This window comes from Coloeus monedula (genome assembly GCF_965178545.1).
Source record: "Coloeus monedula genome assembly, chromosome: 30".
In the NCBI taxonomy this organism is placed as follows: Eukaryota; Metazoa; Chordata; class Aves; order Passeriformes; family Corvidae; genus Coloeus; species Coloeus monedula.
In genome coordinates, this window is record NC_138810.1 from 3609677 (window position 1) to 3629443 (window position 19767).

The 19767-nt window shown below is 62.9% G+C and overlaps 2 protein-coding genes across 3 annotated transcripts; both read left to right on the plus strand.

Annotated features, from left to right (window-relative positions):
* The first annotated feature begins 109 nt into the window (after window positions 1-109).
* Window positions 110-5071, plus strand: CBX5 (chromobox 5). Of its 2 annotated transcripts, none has more exons than XM_082299009.1 (5): window positions 110-209; window positions 2493-2644; window positions 3060-3258; window positions 3971-4068; window positions 4551-5071. In XM_082299009.1, exons 2-5 carry the CDS (start codon window positions 2508-2510, stop codon window positions 4699-4701), a joined length of 585 nt encoding a protein of 194 aa, XP_082155135.1. In that variant the 5' UTR covers window positions 110-209; window positions 2493-2507; the 3' UTR covers window positions 4702-5071. The 2 variants fall into 2 exon arrangements, with proteins under 2 accessions (XP_082155135.1, XP_082155134.1); XM_082299008.1 differs by lacking the exon at window positions 110-209 and adding an exon at window positions 288-409.
* A 1187-nt stretch (window positions 5072-6258) lies between these two features.
* On the plus strand, window positions 6259-8637 carry SMUG1 (single-strand-selective monofunctional uracil-DNA glycosylase 1; the record flags this gene model as incomplete). Its single annotated transcript, XM_082299066.1, has 3 exons — window positions 6259-6282; window positions 6658-7024; window positions 7702-8637. The coding sequence occupies exons 2-3, from the start codon at window positions 6668-6670 to the stop codon at window positions 8635-8637; spliced, it is 1293 nt and encodes a 430-aa protein (XP_082155192.1). The 5' UTR covers window positions 6259-6282; window positions 6658-6667.
* Between the last annotated feature and the right edge of the window lie 11130 nt (window positions 8638-19767).

Below are 19767 nucleotides of genomic sequence, written 5' to 3' on the forward strand. Positions count from 1 at the left end.
GCTGGCGCGGCGGAGGGCCCGCCCCTCGCTCGGCGCTCATTGGCTGGGCGCGCGGGGGGACGGTCCCCATTGGCGGGCGCGGCCGTCGCTCAGCGCGGGCCGCCGGCGGGCCCAGCGCAGCTCGGCGAGCGCGGCGCGGCGGGCGCAGAGCGGGGCGGCGGCGAGTCCCGGCGGCGGCGAGGAGGGGCCGCCCGCCCGCCGGCCCCAAGGTGCGCCTGAAGCAGCGCATGCGCCAATCGCGGCGGGGTTTGGGGAGGGGGGAAAGGCGGGCGGACGCATGCGCGGAGCGCGGCCGGCGGCGCCTGCGCGCTGCGGGCGGTTTTGGCGGGCGGAGCGCGGAGCAGCGGCAGCTCGGAGGGGCGGCTAAACCGCGGCGGACGGGCCCGCGCCGGAGCCGCTCTCCGCGCAGGTAGCGCCGGCGGCGGGCGGCGGATGAATGGGCGGCAGCGCGGGGGCGGGTCCTGGCGCCGTGACGGGCAGGCGCGCTGGCCAATAGCGGCGGACGGGAGGCGGGGCCGCGCGCGGAGTGACGGACGTGATAGCCAATAGCAGTGGACGGGAGGTGGGATGGCGCGGCGATTGACAGGCCTGCTGGCCAATAGCATCGGAGCGGAGGCGGGGCGGCAGTTGGAGTGACGGTTTCTCCGCCCAATGGTAGCGCGGCGGGGGCTGTGGCGAGCGGCGGGGCGCTCAACCAATCAGGGTGCGGGCGCGCGGCGGCTCTAACCAATCGCGGTGCGGGGCGTGCTTCTGGCCCCGCCCCCAGGCCCAGATACCGGCCCCCCCCTCCCGGCCGCGCTTTGAACCCAAAACTGCGGCTTTTTACCCCAAAACTGCGGCTTTTGCCCTCAAACCGCCGCGTTCCGCCTCAAACTCGCGTTTTCCCGCCTCAAGCCGGCGGGTTTTGCCTCAGAACTGCGGTTTTTAGCTCTGGAAACGGCGCTTTTGGCCTCAAAGCGGCGCCTTCCCTTTGTTCCCTCAGGATTCCCGGGCGCGGGATCCGGGATGCGACGCCCCGGGGGCTCCATCCCGGCCCTTCCCCTCCCAAAGCCGCCTTTTCCCACCCAAACCGGTCCCTCTTCCCACGCAAATCCTCCCAAAACCTCCCGGTTCCCGCCCAAATCCCGCGCCGGGAAATCCCGCTGGGAATCCGGCAGGAAATTCCACCCGGGAGCGAGGAATTCCCGGGCTCCCTCACGGGGCTTTAGGGCTGCATTTAAAAGAAAAAAAAAAAAAAAATCCGCTAAAATCAAGGGTTAAGGAGAAAAAAAAAAAAAAAAAAGAGCCCAAATTGGGGTTTTCTTAAAACCTTTTTTTTTTTTTTTTTTTTTTAATCCGCCCGTTTTTAAGGGGCTTAGCCCGAATTCCATTTCCCTGTTCCCAAATCCCCCCCAGTTTTAGGGGGTTTATCCCGAATTCCATTTCCCTCTGCCTAAGTTCTCACTTTTTTACGGGTTTTTAGCCCAGTTCGTGTTTCTTTGTGCCTAAATCCCCGCTGGTTTTTAGGAATCCCCCTCTCCTTCCGTCCCTGCCCCAGGATCTCCCTTTGGGGGGTCCTGAGGTGCCCCCAGTTCCCTCCTTTGGGGTTTCCCAGGTGACCCCAAATCCTTTCTCGTGGTCCCCAGGTGCCCCCAATCCCCCCTTGGGGATCCCGAGATGACCCCAAATCCCCCCTTGGGGGTCCCCAGTTCACCCCAAATCCCCCCTTGGGCGTCCCCAGGTGCCCCAATCCCCCCTTGGGGATCCCGAGATGACCCCAAATCCCCCCTTGGGGGTCCCCAGTTCACCCCAAATCCCCCCTTGGGCGTCCCCAGGTGCCCCAATCCCCCCTTGGGGATCCCGAGATGACCCCAAATCCCCTCTTGGGGGTCCCCAGGTCACCCCAATCCCCCCTTGGGGGTCCCCAGGTCACCCCAACCCCACCTTTAAGGGAGCTCCAGGAGCCCTCAAATCTCCCTTTGGGGGTCCTGAGATGCCCCCAGCTGCCCCATTGTGGTGTCCCTGGGGTGACAATGCCACGTCCCCATGGAGCGGTGGCTGCAGGAGGAGCTGCAGGGCAGTTCCCTGTCCCATGGTGACATTCCCTGTCCCTGTCCCATGGTGACATTCCCTGTCCCTGTCCCCATCCCATGGTGACACTCCCTGACCCTGTTCCCTGTCCCTGTCCCATGGTGACATTCCCTGACCCTGTCCCCAGAGCGGTGGCTGCACTATGGGCAGGAGGAGCCACAGGGCAGTTCCCTGTCCCATGGTGACATTCCCTGACCCTGTCCCACAGTGACATTCCCTGTCCCACGGTGACATTCCCTGACCCTGTCCCACAGTGACATTCCCTGTCCCATGGTGACATTCCCTGTCCCTGTCCCTGTCCCATGGTAACATTCCCTTTCCCTGTCCCTGTCCCACAGTGACATTCCCTGTCCCATGGTGACATTCCCTGTCCCCTGTCCCTGTCCCATGGTGACATTCCCTGTCCCTGTGCCCGTCCCCAGAGCGGTGGCTGCGCTATGGGCAGGAGGAGCCGGCGGGCAGCCGACAGCTCGTCCTCGGGGGAGGAGGAGGAGTATGTGGTGGAGAAGGTTCTGGATCGGCGCGTGGTGAGGGGCCAAGCCGAGTACCTGCTCAAGTGGAAGGGCTTCTCCGAGTGAGTGACACCGGGGACGGCGCGGGGGACACGGGACACGGCTCCTGGGCACCCAGGGGAGCTGGCAGGGCAGGGACGCGCTGTGGGGATCCCACTGTGTGACAGGGACATGGGGACACTGCTGGGGCATGAGGGGACACGGGGACCCTGTGGGGACCCTGCTGTGTGACAGGGGACACCGCAGCGACCCTGAGCTGACGCCGGCGTGCGGTGGGACGCAACTCCTGGGGATGCCACGGGGACACTGCAGGGACCCTTCTCTGAGCCAGGGGACCCCGTGGTGACGCCGCTGAGTGACCTCCGTGCGTGGAGGTGTCCCCACGGTGTCCCAGCGATGTCCCACAGGGAACACAACACGTGGGGATTGGAGGGATGTCCCCTGGGTGTCCCCTTGTCCCCTGACCGTGTCCCACAGGGAACACAACACGTGGGAGCCCGAGAAGAACCTGGACTGTCCCGAGCTGATCTCGCAGTTCCTGCGCAAGGACCGCAGGATGAGGGACATGAGGGACATGAGGGACAGCGATGGGACACGGCCCCGGGAGCGCCCCGAGGGCGCCAAGCGCAAGGGACTGCCCGGCAGCGAGGACGGGCGCGCCAAGAAGAAGAGGGAGGTGAGAGGGGACGCGGGGACAGGGACACGGGGATGGGAATGGGGACAGGGACACGGGGATGGGGACAGGGACAGAAGGACGGGGACACAGGGATGGGGACAGGGACACAGGGATGGGGACAGAGACACAGGGATGGAGACAGGGACACGGGGATGGGGACAGAGGGATGGGGACAGGGACAGGGGGATGGGGGTGGGAATCCAGGGATTGGGACAAAGGACCAAGGGATGGGGGTGGGAATCCGGGGATGGGGACAGGGACACAGGGATGGGAATCCAGGGATTGGGACAAGGGACCAAGGGATGGGGACAGGGACATGGGTAGGGGATGGGACTGGACACCCAGGGATGGGGCCAGGGACCAAGGGTGGAGAATGGACACCCAGAGTTAGGGACAGGGACATGGGGATGGGGACAAGGACACAGGGATGGGCTGGGAACCCAGGCTTGGGGACAGGAATGGACAGCAGAGCTGGGGACAGGGACAAGGGATGGGGACAGTGGCACCCAGTGTCCTCTCCATGGGGACAGGAGTCTGCAGTTCTGGAATGGCCACCAGGGAACGGGACAGTGCCCAGCCACGGGGCACTCCCCCAGTGCCACCACGCTGGGGACAGCGTCCCCAACCTGCAGCTGCACCGCCTCCCTGTCCCCTCCTCGCCCCAAAATCTCTCTGTTCCCAAAAAAATCCCATTTTTCCCCAAAACTCCCAGAGCAACGACATCGCCCGTGGCTTCGAGCGGGGGCTGGAGCCTGAGAAGATCATCGGGGCCACCGACTCCTGCGGGGACCTCATGTTCCTCATGAAGTGGTGAGGCCACCACGGGTGTCCCCAGAGTCCCCTGAGCCCCCCGGGCTGTGTCTGGGACCCCCCAGTGCTCCCAGTTTGTGCCAGCGACTTCCTATCCCCCCCTCCCCCCAGGTCGTGTCTTTGTCCCCCAGTTTGTGTTTGCGTCCCCCCCATTTGTGTCCATGTCCCCCAGTTTGTGGCTGTCCCTGTGTCCCTCCAGTTTGTCCCCCTGTCCTCCCAGTTTGTGTCCCTCCAGTTTGTCTCTGTGTCCCTCCAACCCCCAGTTCATCCCCATGTCCCCAGTTCGTCCCCGTGTCCCCTTTTGGTCCCCGTGTCCCCAGTTCATCTCCGTGTCCCCAGTTCATCCCCGTGTCCCCAGTTGATCCCTGTGTCCCCAGTTGTTCCCCATGTCCCCAGTTCATCCCCATGTCCCCAGTTGGTCCCCATGTCCCCAGTTGGTCCCCGTGCCCCCCTGACCCCTCGTTCTTGTCCCCACCCCCCAGGAAGGACACGGACGAGGCCGACCTGGTGCTGGCCAAGGAGGCCAACCTCAAGTGTCCCCAAATTGTCATCGCCTTCTACGAGGAGCGGCTGACGTGGCACGCGTACCCCGAGGACAGCGACAGCAAGGAGCGGGACCCCCCCCGCAGCTAAGCGACCCCCCCACTGTACATAGCCCCCCCATCCATGGGGACCCCCCCCGGGACCCCTCCCCATCCCACTGTCCCCGTCCCAGTGTCCCCAGGGGCCACCCTGCCCCCCCCCCGCAGCCCCCCTGGGGACAGGGGTGGGGTGTCCCTCCCCTTCGGGGGTGTCTAAGGGGGGGTCCCCAACCTGTCCCCACCCCCCCCCCCCCTCCCCACCACCCCCAGGCAGATTTGGGGGGGTCGGCCCCGGTTTTTGGTGTTTTTTAAAGTCGGTGTTTTTAGCCGGGGCCCCCCCGGGGTGTCCCCGTGTCCCCTCTGTCCCCATGTCGTCCCCAACCGCCCCGGATTTGCTTCCAATAAACGGTCACTTTTCAGGAGCTGCTTGGTCTGGGGGGACATTGGGGACCCCCCGGTGTCCCCAGTACAGGGTCAGGGTGGGACCCCGGGTCAGGGTGGGACCCCGGGTCAGGGTGGGGCCCCCGCCCCATTTCAGGGGGTCCCAAAAAGGGGGAGGGCGGGGGGGGGGCGGTTCCAGCTCTGTCCCCTCCGGTCCGTTCAGCGGCGCCTCCGGTGCCACCTGGTGGTGACAACGCGGAGCTGCAGCCGCACAGCGCGGGGACAAAGCGGCACCGGGGGGGGCCCGGAGGGGACACGGGGGACAGCGGGGGTGACACGGGAGGGTTTGGGGACACCGGGGTGACGATGGAGGGGGGCTCGGGGACTCCGCGGTGTGGCTGCTTGGGCTCGGTGGGGCAGCTGGGGGCGCTCCCGGTGTCACGGGGGGGGTTGGGGACACTCGGGTGACACCGGGAAGGGGTTGGGGACGCTCGGGTGACGCCGGGAAGGGGTTGGGGACACTCGGTGACACCGGGAAGGGGCTGGGGATGCTCGGGTGACACCGAAGGGGGGTTGGGGACACTCGGGTGACACCGGGAAGGGGTTGGGGACGCTCGGGTGACACCGGGAAGGGGCTGGGGATGCTCGGGTGACACCGAAGGGGGGTTGGGGACGCTCGGGTGACACCGGAGGGGGGTTGGGGACACTCGGGTGACACCGGACAGGGGTTGGGGACACTCGGTGACACCGGGAAGGAGCTGGGGATGCTCGGGTGACACCGGGCAGGGGTTGGGGACTCTCGGGTGACACCGGAGGGGGGTTGGGGACGCTCCCGGTCGCCACCGCCTTCCCTGCCGGGCCCGCCAGGGGGCGCCCTCGCGCCGCCGCAGCCCCGCGCGCTGCCCCGCCCCCCCGCGGGAAGGGGCGTGGCCTGAGGAGACCCCGCCCCCTCCCGTGCGCGCGCCGCCGCCCCTCGCCCCCCCCCCGCCCACCCGTGGGTGCCCCCCCCCCCCGTGTTCCCCACGCGCGTTCGCGGCCCCGGGGGGGTTCGGGAGGGTTCGGGGGGGTTCGGGAGGGTTCGGGGGGGTTCGGGGGGGGGGGGGGGTGGGTTCCCGCCGCAAAGCACGATGGGAAGCTCCGCGCGCAGACAAAGGCCCGGCCCCGCCCCTCACCAGCCCGCGCGGGGCACGCCGGGAAGGGGCCGAGGGTGGGGGGCGGGGCCCGGCGCGCGGCGGGAGCGGCGCGTGCTCAGGTGGGCTCGCGGCGGCGGCGGCCGTGACGTCACCGGGGGGGCGTGTGACGTCACGAGGGGACCGCGGGGGTGGGGGGGGCGCTGTGAGGGGCACTCGGAAGGTCCGGGGGGGGGTGGGGGACACGGGGGGGGCTCGCGAGGGGCAGCCGGGCGGGGCCGGGGCCGCCTGGTCACCGCTGTGCCCCTGTCCCCGACCGAGGCTCCGCCATCCCCCGGGGGCTCCGCCATCCCCCACGGAGGCTCCGCCATCCCCCCGGGGCTCCGCCGTCCCCTCCGCCATCCCCCCCCGACCGGGGCTCCTCCCGTGCCCTCGGTCCCCAGCCCCGGGTCCCCTCCGTCCCCCCCGCGCTCAGCGCGTCCCCGCGGTGCCCGCAGGCGATGGGGGATGGAGCGCGCCGGGCCCGAGGCGGGGCCGCGGCGGGACGAGGAGGAGGACGAGGAGGAGGAAGGATCCCGGGAGGAGGCTGAGGACGGAGCCGCGGATGAGGATGAGGAGGAGGATGAGGAGGAGGATGAGGAGCGGGCCGAAGGCGTGGCCGGGCGGTTCCTGGCTCTCGAGCGGGCTCTGTCCGAGCAGCTGCGGGCGCTGCCGCCGCCCGGGCCGCCCGTGGCCCTCGTGTACGCCCCGCTCGAGTACGCGTGGGAGCCGCACCGCGACTTCGTGCGCCGCTACTGCCGCGGCCCCAAGGCCGTGCTGTTCCTCGGCATGAACCCCGGCCCCTTCGGCATGGCCCAGACCGGGGTCAGCGGCGCGGGGGGGGCCCAGCGCATCCCGGGGGGCACCGAGTGAGGGAAAGGGAGGTTTTGGGGGTGCTCGGGGGGGAGTCCCAGGCTGCCCCGTGGGGTTCCAGGGGAGGGAAACTGAGGCACGGGGAATTCTCCAAGGGGTCCCCGGCCATTCCGTGGGGTCCCAGGGGAGGGAAACTGAGGCACGGGGGGGTTCATGGGTTGCCCAGGGGGTCCCAGGGAAGGGAAACTGAGGCACGGGGGGGTTCCTGGGTTGCCCAGGGGGTCCCAGGGAAGGGAAACTGAGGCACAGGGGGGGTTCCTGGGTTGCCCAGGGGGTCCCAGGGAAGGGAAACTGAGGCACAGGGGGGTTCCCAGTCTGTCCCATGGGGTCCCACGGGAGGGAAACTGAGGCACAGGGGGGGTTCATGGGTTGCCCAGGGGGTCCCAGGCCATTCCGTGGGGTCCCAGGGGAGGGAAGCTGAGGCACGGGGGATCCTCCAGGGAGTCCCAGTCTGTCCCATGGGGTCCCAGGGGAGGGAAACTGAGGCACGGGGGCGGGGGGGTCCCCAGAGGAGTCCCGCTCCATCCCACGGCATCTCAGAGCCGGACACCCGAACCCGGGGAGCACCCGTGGGGTGGGGGGGTCCCCGCGCTCTGTCCCCCCGCTGACGCCCCCGGGCCGCCCCGCAGGTGCCGTTCGGCGAGGCGTGGCACGTTCGGGAGTGGCTGCGGGTTTCGGGCTCGGTGCTGAAGCCCCCCCAGGAGCACCCCAAGCGCCCGGTGCTGGGGCTGCGCTGCCCGCGGGCCGAGGTGAGCGGCGCCCGCTTCTGGGGGCTCATCCGGAGCCTCTGCCCGGACCCCCGGGCCTTCTTCCGCCACTGCTTCGTGCACAACCTCTGCCCCCTCCTCTTCCTCGCCGCCAGCGGCCGCAACGTCCCCCCGCCGGAGCTGCGGGCCCCGGAGCGGGAGCGGCTGCTCGGGCCGTGCGGGGCGGCGCTGGCGGCCGCCGTGGTGGCCCTGAGGGTGCGGCTCGTGGTGGCCCTGGGTCGGGTGGCCGAGCTGCGGGCGCGCCGGGCGCTGGCGGCCGCCGGGCTGGCCGTGCCCGTGCGGGCCCTGCCGCACCCGTCCCCCCGCAACCCCCGCGCCAACCGCGGCTGGGAGGGAGCGGCCCGGGCCAGGCTGGGCGAGATCGGGGTGCTGCGGCTGCTGGGGGTGCGGGAGGGAGCGCGGCTGGGCAGCGGGGGGATGGAGGGTGGGGGGGCTGTGCCTCAGTTTCCCCTCCCGGGAACTGGGGGGAAGGGGGTTGGTGGGTCCCTGTGCCAGTTTGACCAGTTGGGAGCTGGGGAAAAGGGGATTGATGGGGCCTTGCCTCAGTTTGCCCAGGCAGAAAAGGATTTAGGGCATCGCTACAGGGCAGAGGATGAATCCCTGCCTCAGTTTTCCCAGTTGGGGACTGGGAGGAAGGAGGATGGTGCGGCCCTGTCCCAGTTTGACCAGTTGGGGACTGGGGGACAGGGGATTGATGGCGCCCTGCCTCAGTTTCCCCACTCAGGAGCCGGGGAGCAGGAGGTTGGTGGGTCCCTGCCTCAGTTTCCCCACTCGGGGGGGGGTTTAGGGCTCCTTTAGGGGGTGGGGGACGGGCCCTGCCTCAGTTTCCCGTTAGGAATAAGGGGGGGGGAGGGGGGGAGGGTTCATGGGTCGCTGCCTCGCGGCGTTTTGTGTGGAATTCTGGAATAAATAAAGGCAAAAATTGGTAAAAATGCCAGGAAAGAGGCAGCGAGGGGGATGGGGGAGGGGATGGGGGATGGGATGGGATGGGATACGGGGCTCATCCCGGGGGGTTTTTAGGGTGGGGGGCTGGGGCTGCAGTGGGGACCTCCCTCCTTGGCGCTGTCCCGGGGCTGAACTGGGAGTCGCTGGGCCGAACTGGGCCGTACCGGGAGGTGCCGTCGCGGGCTGCCGGTGCCGGTGCCGGTGTCGGGGGTGCGGGCGCGGCTCTGCGGGGAGGAGCCGCTAGAGAGAGGCAGAGACCGCGGCACGGCCCCGCCGCCGCTGCGGGACCGGGGCTGCTCCGGCACCGGGACGGGGACCGGCACCGGGAGCGACACCGGCACCGGGAGCGACACCGGGACCGGCACCGGGACCGACTCTGGGACCGACACTGGTCCTGCTCCATTCCCGGTGCCGCCACCGGTACCGTTCCCGTTACTGCCCCACTCCCGGCACCGTTTCAGGCCCTGACCCGCTCCCGGTACCGCTCCCGGTCCGACCCCGCATCCCCCGCGAGGGTCCCTGGAGCCGGGGCTTTGCTGCGGGATTGGGATCTGTGGGGTCTGGGATCGGTGGGGTTTGGGATCTGTGGGGTTGGGATCTGTGGGGTTTGGGATCTGTGGGGTTTGGGATCTCTGGGATTTGGGATCTCTGGGATTTGGGATCTCTGGGGTTGGGATCTCTGGGGTTTGGGATCTCTGGGATTTGGGATCTGTGGGGTTGGGATCTCTGGGGTTGGGATCTCTGGGGTTTGGGATCTCTGGGATTTGGGATCTGTGGGGTTGGGATCTCTGGGATTTGGGATCTCTGGGATTGGGATCTATGGGGTTTGGGATCTGTGGGTTTGGAATCTCTGGGAGTTGGGATCTCTGGGGTTTGGGATCTCTGGGGTCGGGATTGGTGTGTTTGGAATCTCTGGGAGTTGGGATCTCTGGGGTTTGGGATCTCTGGGGTCGGGATTGGTGGGTTTGGAATCTCTGGGATTTGGGATCTCTGGGGTTTGGGATCTGCAGGACTGAGGGTTCCCAGCTCTGGGCCCACCCCAATCCCGGGACACCCCCCCCACCCCGGCCCGAGCCGATTCCCCTGGGATCCTCTCTCCAGAGCCGATCTGGGGAGGATTTTGCTCCTTCCCCCCCCCCCCGCCCCCCTCCCCCCGCCATTCCCAGCCCCATTTTGGGGCAGAAAGAGGCAAAACCTGGAATTCTGTGCAGAGCCGGGACCCGCAGGATCGGGGCCTCCCTTCCCAGGGTCCCTTCCCGGCCACGACCCCTCCCCAGATTTTGCCGCGGGGCTGATTTATCCCGGTTGGATGTCTCTGATAATTGGATAATTAATCTTTATTGGATCCTTTTATTTTTTATGGCTCTTCCTTCCCCCCCCATTTCTCCGGGCCGAATTCCCGACGTTCCAGCTGCTCCGGGAGAGATTTCCCTCGTGGAGATGGGAAAAAGGGAAGGGATAAATAAATAATTAATAATAAATAAATAAATAAATAAAAATAAGTAAATAAAATAATAAATAAATAAATAAAATACATAAACAACCCCTCAAAAACCCTCCCGGAGAAATTATTCTGCTCCCTTTCCCGGCTGGAATAGGGAAATAAAAACCCCCTGGAATCACCCGGGAGAGGAGACAATAAAAAACTCGCTTTTTTCCCTTTTTTCTTTCTTTTTTTTTTTTTTTTTTTAATTTTTTTCATTCCCTGATTTTTGGGGGTTTTTTGTGTTGTTTTTTTTTACAGGAACGGGGTCGCTCCCGGTTCCCAGCGCGGATCCCGGTGGGGAAGGGGGGGAAGAGGAGAGGGAGGGGCCGGGAAGAGGAAGAGGAGGAGGAGAAGGGGAGGAAGGAGAGAGGAGGAAGCACTGGGAGCACTGGGAGCGCTGGGAGCACTGGGAGCGCTGGGAGCTCAGGGAGCACTGGGAGCGCTGGGAGCGCTAGGAGAACTGGGAGCACTGGGAGCTCTGGGAGCACTGGGAGCGCTGGGAGCTCAGGGAGCACTGGGAGCGCTGGGAGAACTGGGAGCACTGGGAGCACTGGGAGCTCTGCGAGCACTGGGAGCTCAGGGAGCGCTGGGAGCACTGGGAGGACTGGGAGCACTGGGAACACTGGGAGCACTGGGAGCGCTGGGAGCACTGGGAGAGCTGGGAGCACTGGGAGCACTGGGAGAGCTGGGAGCACTGGGAGCACTGGGAGCTCTGGGAACACTGGGAGCACTGGGAGCACTGGGAGCACTGGGAGCGGGGAGCGCGCGTCACCTCGGGGGGTTCAGGCGGGATCCCGGGGGCGTTCTGGGGTGAAATCCAGGAATTTCCGTCGGAAGGAGGATCCGGGGGGGATCCCGGGGAAGGAAACCCGGGGGGTGAGGGAGGGAGGGGCCGGAAAAGCCAAAAATTCCCCGGGGACGGGGCCGGGGCTCGGGGCGGCTGCGCCGGAACCTCCCGGGACGGGACCCTCGGGGGTCCCCCGAGCCCCCCGGGATCCCCCCGAAACCGGGAGCCGGAGGTAAGCGGGGTCCGGCCCCTTTCCTTCCCCTTTCTGGTTCCCTCCCTCTTTTTATCCCAGGAAAACACCCTTTTATTCTCCCTTTTCCACCTTTTTTCCCCCCTTTTCCACCCTTTTCCCCCTTTTCCACCTTTTTTCCCCCTCTTCCACCTTTTTTCCCCCCTTTTCCACCCTTTTTCCCCGCCTTTTCCCCCCTTTTCCACCTTTTTCCCCCTTTTCCACCTTTTTCCCCCTTTTCCACCCTTTTTCCCCCCTTTTCCACCCTTTTCCCCCCGTTTTCCACCCCTTTTTCCCCCGTTTTCCACCCCTTTTTCCCCAGAAGAACACCCCCCTTTCCCTCCCCCTTTATCCCCAGTGCTTTTCCCCTTTCCCACTCTTTTTCCCCCCAGGAAAACCCCCTTTTTTCCCCCTTTTCCACCCCTTCCCCCCCATTTTTTCCCAGTAAAACTCCCCCTTTTCCCCCCCTTTTTCCCCACTTTTCCCAGGAAAACAGCCCCCCTCCCCATCACCGCCACCTCCGCGACCCCCCCGCCCTCCCCACCCCCTCTGAACCCCTCCCCCCCCCATGACCCCGCCATCGATTTTATGGAAAAACGCCTGGAATTCATCCCGGGCCCCCTCGCCTCCCATCTGCCCACGCCCCGCGGAGCCAAAATCCCGGGATTTGATGGATTTTTGCAGGGATGCGGCTCCCGCCGGGGGGGCGAAAGCGGCGAGAAAAGTGGGGGAAAAGGGGGGAAAAGGGGAATTTTCTTCATGGCAGCGCCGCGGGTCGGGGTCCCGCGTCCTGCCGGGGGTCCTGGGGGGCTCCGCTGCGAGCCTGAGCCTCCCCTTCCCCAGGGAAAAAGGTCCTGGAAGGGGAAAAGGCGCTGATCCCGCTGGGTTTGGGGACGGGAAGAGGAATTTGGGGTGGGAGGAGCAGGATGGGATTTTGTTTCTGGTTGGTTTTCAGCTGGAGCAGCGCCCGGATCAGCTGGGCAGGGAAAAGGGAGGGGAAAATGGCCCGAAAGTGGCCAAAATAACCCCAAATCCTCCATTTTCCACCCCCAGAGCTCTCGGGATTCCCCTGCACCCCCCAAATTCCGGCTGCGTCCCCCAAATGTATCAAAATTTCGCAGTTTCACGCCAAAACATGACCTTGGGAGTGCCCAACCTTCCCCCAAATCCCAGCTGGAAACCCCAAATTACAGCCTGGAAATTACAATCCCCCAAATCCCAGCTGCAGCCCCAAAATTGCAGTCCCCCAAAATGACAGCCCCAAAATCCCAATTCCAATCCCCCAAATCCCAGCCGGAAACCCCCAAATTACAACTCTCAGATTGCAAACCCCAAATTACGGCCCCAAAAATCTCAATTCCAGCCCTGAAACTGCAGCAGCTTCCCCTAAAATGACCCAATTTACATCCCCCCAAATCCCAAAATCACAACCCCCAAATTCCAATTCCCCCAAACCTCACTCCCGTCCCCCAAATTCCAGACCCCAAACTGCAGCTTTGTCCCCTCAATTACAGCCCCCAAATCCCAGTTTTGCCCCCAAATCCCAGTTTTCTCCCCAGATTTCCACCTGGGAACGGGAGACACCGAATTTGGGTTGGGAACGTGGGATGGGGGCAGCTCCCGCCGCAGCTTTTAGGGCCGGACCCCCTCAATGTCACTCAGCCAGAGGATCCCAAAATCCCTTTTCCCACCAAAAAAAACCCCAAACACCACTAAAAACCCCCAAAATCTCCCCCTCCGAGCTCCGCCACCGCTCCAAATTCCCGGAGCTGATTCCCTGCCCTCCCAGCGCCCTTTTGGGGCAGAATCCCGCAGATTCCGTTCTCTGTGGGGTTACGGGGACACAACCCCCGCGTGGGGACCCCCGGGGCGCCGCCGTCCCCCCGAAACCCCGGCGCTCCCGGGATTTACGGCCGCGGTTCCCTCTGGAAGCGCTCCCAGGCTCTCCAGGAGAAGGATGCTCCGGGCAGCCCCATAAATAACCCCGGAAAGGCCCCGGCTGCTCCCGTAACTGCATTTTATGGGATCAGCGGCTCTGGGATTTGTGGCCTCGTGTTCCGCCAGCGACGGCGGCGGGAGCGCTTTTCCAACCTCCCGATCCCAAAAAAATCCCCTTCCCCACCCAGATTCCCGGGGTTTTGGCTTTCCGACTCATTTGGGGGGGGGGGGGAGGGTTTTGGGGCAGGGGGTGAGGGTGTGAAATAAATAAATATTCCCCCCCAAAAAAATCCTGTTGGAAATCGTCCTTTCCCCACATTCCCAGGGAATTTCGGGGTGGGGAAACAGCAGCGACACATCCCAAGGGGGTTTTTTGTTTGTTTTGGGGGACGATTTGGGGGATTTGAGGCTGAACCCCACCCCCCGTGGAGCTGCTCCGTTGGCCCCAAGCCATCCCTGACGGGTGGATCCCGGCGGGAGCATCTCCCGTTCCCGGCGGCTTTTCTGTCTCACCTCGAATTCCCGGTGATTGTCCCCGAGGACATCGGGGATAACGAGGATATCAGGGATATCGGGGGTATCGGGGATATCGGGGGTATCGGGGATATCGGGGATATCGGGGGTATCAGGGATATCGGGGATATCAGGGATATCGGGGATATTGGGGATATCGGGGATATCAGGGATATCAGGGATATCGGGGGTATCGGGGATATCGGGGGTATCAGGGATATCAGGGATATCGGGGATATCGGGGGTATCGGGGATATCGGGGATATGGAGCTGCCGGCCCCGCTGGAGCCGTTCCCGATCGGCTGTGTCCGGGGGGCCGGAGAATCCCAAATGTCCCAATCCTGGGGTTTGGGGGATCCTGGACGCGTCCAGGGGATGGCGCTGCGGCTGGAGGGACAGGGAGGGTGACCACGGACATCTCCGAGTGACCACGGACATCTCTGAGTGACCACGGGCATCTCTGAGTGACCACGGACATCTCTGAGTGACCACAAGACATCTCTGAGTGACCACGGACATCTCTGAGTGACCATGGACATCTCTGAGTGACCACGGATATCTCTGAGTGACCACGGGCATCTCTGAGTGACCACGGGCATCTGAGTGACCACGGGCATCTGAGTGACCCTGCACCTGTCCGCCGAGTGACCACAGACCTGGGCACCAAACCCTCCGGAGCCCCCAAGTCCCTCCGGCCGCTACCCTTGATGGCCTTGGGGCACTTCCAGGCCACCTCGGAATCCCGGGATCAGCATGGGAAGGGCTCCCTGTGCCTCCCCACCCCAATCCCACTGACCCCAACCCCGCTGACCCCAATCCTGCTGACCCCAACCCTGCTGACCCCAATCCCACTGACCCCAATCCTGCTGACCCCAAACCCCCTGACCCCAACCCCACTGACCCCAATCCCACTGACCCCAACCCCGCTGACCCCAATCCCACTGACCCCAACCCCCCTGACCCCAACCCCACTGACCCCAACCCCCTGACCCCAACCCTGCTGACCCCACTGACCCCAATCCTGCTGACCCCAACCCCCCTGACCCCAACCCCGCTGACCCCAACCCCCCTGACCCCAACCCCACTGACCCCAACCCCCTGACCCCAACCCTGCTGACCCCACTGACCCCAATCCTGCTGACCCCAACCCCCCTGATCCCAACCCCACTGACCCCAACCCCACTGACCCCAATCCCGCTGACCCCAATCCCGCGTCATTTCCCACTGGATTCCCCCTCCAGCCTCACTCCAGCCGCTCCCACCCCCCGTTCCCACCTCGGGGGGACGCTGGGACACATTTGGGAACGTGGGATGGGGGCAGCTCCCGCCGCAGCTTTTAGGGCCGGACCCCCTCAATGTCACTCAGCCACGGGATCCCAAAATCCCTTTTCCCACCAAAAAAAAACCCCCAAACACCACTAAAAACCCCCAAAATCTCCCCCTCCGGGCTCCGCCACCACTCCAAATTCCCAGAGCCGATTCCCTGCTCTCCCAGCACCCTTTTGGGGCAGAATCCCGCAGATTCCATTCCCTGTGGGGTTACAGGGACACAACCCCCGCGTGGGATCCATAAAGGGATTTGTGGCGCATCCCCTTGGACGGGGATCATCCATCGGGAAAGCCTCGGGAGGGCGGCGCAGCACGGCTGGCCCCGAGCATTTACGGCCGCGGGCAGCCCCGTCCATCGCCGGCCCTACAACGATTCCCGGGCAGTCCCCGCCGTTAACGGGAACGGGCCCCGACCTCGGGATTTATGTCCCGTTCCCCCGGGATCGCCCAGCCCCACCGCGGCCTGGGAGACGCCAGAGCCAGGGCTCGGAGTCACCGCCCAGAGCGGCCCTGGGGTGAATCTGCTGGGATTTGGGGGGGATCCGGGATTTGGGGGGGTCTGGGATTGGGGAGGGGGAGATTTACACAGCCCTGGGAGCCGGGAATTCCGAGGGGGTGGGAAGGATGGAGAGAGGGATGGATGGATGGATCAAGGGATGGATGGATGGATGGATGGATGGATCAATGGATCAATGGATCAATGGGTGGATCGATGGATGGATCGACAGATTGATGGATTGATGGATCGATCAATGGATCAATGGATCGATGGATTGATGGATCAATGGATTGATGGATGGATGGATGGATGGATCGATGGATCAATGGATGGATGGATGGATGGATGGATGGATCGATGGATCGATGGATTGATGGATCAATGGATGGATGGATGGATGGATGGATGGATGGATGGATCAATGGATCAATGGATCAATGGATGGATGGATGGATGGATCGATCGATCGATCAATGGATCAATGGATGGATCAATGGATGGATGGATGGATGGATCAACAGATTGATGGATTGATGGATGGATCGACAGATTGATGGATTGATGGATTGATGGATGGATGGATGGATCGATCAATGGATCAATGGATGGATGGATGGATGGATGGATCAACAGATCGATGGATGGATGGATCGATAGATCGATGGATCAATGGATCAACTGATTGATGCATCAATGGATCAATGGATGGACGGATCGATGGATCGATGGATGCCAAAGCCACCATCCCTCCCCGGAATCCCAGAGGAAGAACATCCATCCCATAACCCCCCCCAGCATCCCCTAACGAGGATCTCCAGGGGATTCCCGTGGATTCCCATTGCTGCTCCCCACATCCCACAGCCCCCGACCCCACCCAGGGACACTCCCGGGTCCCCCTCATCCCTCGGGACCCCACACGACCTCGGGGTGTCCCAGGAACGATCCCAAGGTCGTTCTGGGCAGGACACCCCCGCTCCCCTCGCGGCCCAGCGCTCCGGCAAATTGGAAACCAGCGGGAAAAGCCATCGCCGCTGGCGGAGCCGCTCCGGGAATGTCGCCATCGGCCCAGGAAGCGCAGCCGGAACGCCTCGATCCGTTCCAGGAGCCGATTCCTCGTCCCCTCTCTCCTTTATGGCTCACGCCCGGCAATTCCGCTCCCAGCGCACGCGGAGAGCTGCTGGAGCATCCCGGAAAATAATTATGGACCCAAACGTGCTCCCAGAGCATCCCAGAAAATAATTACAGATCCCAAATGTGCTCCCAGAGTATCCTGGAAAATAATTACAGATCCCAAATGTGCTCCCAGAGTATCCCGGAAAATAATTACAGATCCCAAAAGTGCTCTTGGAGCATCCCGGAAAATAATTATGGACCCAAACGTGCTCCCAGAGTATCCCAGAAAATAATTACAGATCCCAAAAGTGGTCCCAGAGCATCCCAGAAAATAATTACAGATCCCAAATGTGCTCCCGGAGCATCCCAGAAAATAATTACAGATCCCAAATGTGCTCCCGGAGCATCCCGGAAAATAATTCCAGATCCCAAATGAGCTGCCGGACAGCCGGGCTGGGAGCGGGAGCTGCCGGAGCAGCGCGTCCATCCCAGAATCCCAGCCCAGGAACTCCGGGATCGCTCCCGGATTTTCCCCTCCCGAGTTTCCCGCTCCTTCCCACGGATGGATTTGCTCCGGGCGCCTCTCACGGAGGTGAAATTGGGGTGTTTTGGGATGGTTCCCTTCCCTCGGTGGGGAATAATCCCACGGTAAATAATTCCATATTAAATAATTCCATGGTGAATAATTCCATGGTGAATAATTCCATATTAAATAATCCCACGGTAAATAATTCCATATTAAATAATTCCATGGTGAATAATTCCGTATTAAGGCCAGGACCAACTCCAGCCTCTCCTGCATTTTAATTAAGTTCAGTTCCTTTTCCTTTTCCTTTTCCAGATCCATTCCAGGATCCATTCCTATAGGATCTGCTCCTGTGGGGCACATTCCCGTGGGATCTGTTCCCTGTAGGATCCATTTCAACAGGAACTGTTCCTATAGGATCTGGGATGCTCTTCCTTGGGATCCATCCTTGTGGGATCCGTTCCTATGGGATCCGTTCCTATGGGATCCATTCCTATGGGATCCGTTCCTATGGGATCCGTTCCTATGGGATCTGTTCCTATGGGATCCATTCCTATGGGATCCGTTCCTATGGGATCCGTTCCTATGGGATCCATTCCGATGGGATCCATTCCTATGGGATCTGTTCCTATGGGATCCGCCCCTCCAGGATCCACCCCTGTGCATCCCAGGAATGCTCCATGAGGATCTGGAGGTTTCCACTGGGACCAAATGACGCCATCCCGGAGCCGGGCCATGGAATTCCCCGGGAATTTCCAGCCCCACCGCGTCGATTCCTCAGCCGGGGGCGGCGCAGGGAGATCCTTGGCTTTTATGGCAACAATTATCCATGGAAAACGGGATTAAACTCCCCAGGAACAACCCCTAAAGTCGCCTTTTCACGGCAATCCCATAAATCCATCCCCGCCCAAACCCATCCCTTGGATCCCCAATTCCGGCCCATCCCCTGCTCTTTTTCTCCCCTTTTTTTACTCCTTTTTGGTTTTTTTTTGGGAAAAGCGGATTATTTACGTTTTCCCCGGGAAGCCCCCGGCTCGTTTGGCGCCGGTTCCGTCAATTTGTCACCGTTTTTATTGTCACCAATTGCCCAGAACTGGGGCGCGTTTAAAATCCCATCGATCTTGATATTATGGTGTCATAATCTGACAGTAATCGTTGTATCCCGGACGGAAAACCCACTTCCCGGGATTGATGGCTTCCACCGCTCCAATTATCCCCTGTCCATCTCCGCCGGGGAGGCGGCGGCGGAGGCATCCCGGGGATAAATTGGATCCCTTTTCAATTATTCCCTTTTTATTTTATAGGGCTGCGTGGCTGACGAGAGGCTCCGGCGCTTCTGCCCCGGCCACCCGCGGAACGAGGCATTTCCAGGGATCCCGGGATCGTTCCCGATCTTTCCTGCTCACCCTGGAAAGGCTGGGAAGGGTTTTCCCCTGGCTTTTTTAATTTAGGATTTGAGGGGAATTTAAAAAAAAACCCATGATTTTCCCGGGATCTGTCGTGATCTCGGCCCCATTTTCCGCTCCGGGTTATCCCAGAGGGAATTTCGGACAGGATGAGCCCGGGAGCCTCCAAACCCCACCCAAAATCCCCACGTTGCTGCTCCCGCCCCGTTTTGTGGGATCGGGAGTAGGATGGGAGCTGGGACGGAGCCGCCTTGCTCCAGATGGGCCCTTTTTGGGGTGGTTTTAGGTGGAATTTGCTCTTTTGGGCTGGCAGGACTTGGATTTTCTGGGAAGAAACTTCCATGGGAAGAAATCCCCAGTTCTCCCCGGGATGAGGCCTCATCCCAAGGGATGTTCCCGGCCCCATTCCTTGGGGACCCAGCAAGGGGAGAGGGATTTTCCCATCCCACTCCAGCTCCGAGGGCTCGGATTCCGGCGGGCTCTGGAGGATCCTGGTTCCCTCCGCTGATTTTGGGATCCGGGAGTTGCTGGATCTCATTTTGGGGACTTCAGGTGAAGTTTGGGATGGAGGGATGGAGAAAACAAAGCCGAGGCCTTGGAGCTCCGGGAATTCTCTGTTCCAAGAGCAGAGAGGGAAGGGTCGGGATTGGAGGGTGGATTCTGCTGGTCCCACCTCGGGATCCCAAATCCCAACAAAACCCAGCAGCTGGAGCCGGCACCGTTCCAGGTCCCGTTGTCCCAACCTCATTCCCGGTTCTGCCATCCCAACCCCATTCCCAGGCCTTGTTCCCGTTTCACATCCTCCCATCCCAACCCCATTCCAGGGCTTTGTTCCCATTTTGGGTCCTTCCACGCCAACCCCGTTCCACGGCCTTGCTCCCATTCCAGATTCTGCCATCCCGACCCCATTCCCAGGCTTTGCTGCCATCATGGGTCCCCATTCCCAGCTTTGTTCCCATTCCAGATCCTTCCACGCCAACCCCACTCCCAGGCTTTGTTCCAATTCCAGGTCCCCATTCCCCGACTTTTCCCCTCCCTCCCATCCCTTTCCCAAGTCCTTTCCAGGCCATCCCAAGGCTGGGAAGGGAAAGGCTCCAGGGAAGACCCTCGGACCTCCAGGGCTGGGAGCCTCCATCCCATGGGAATCTGCGGCAGAG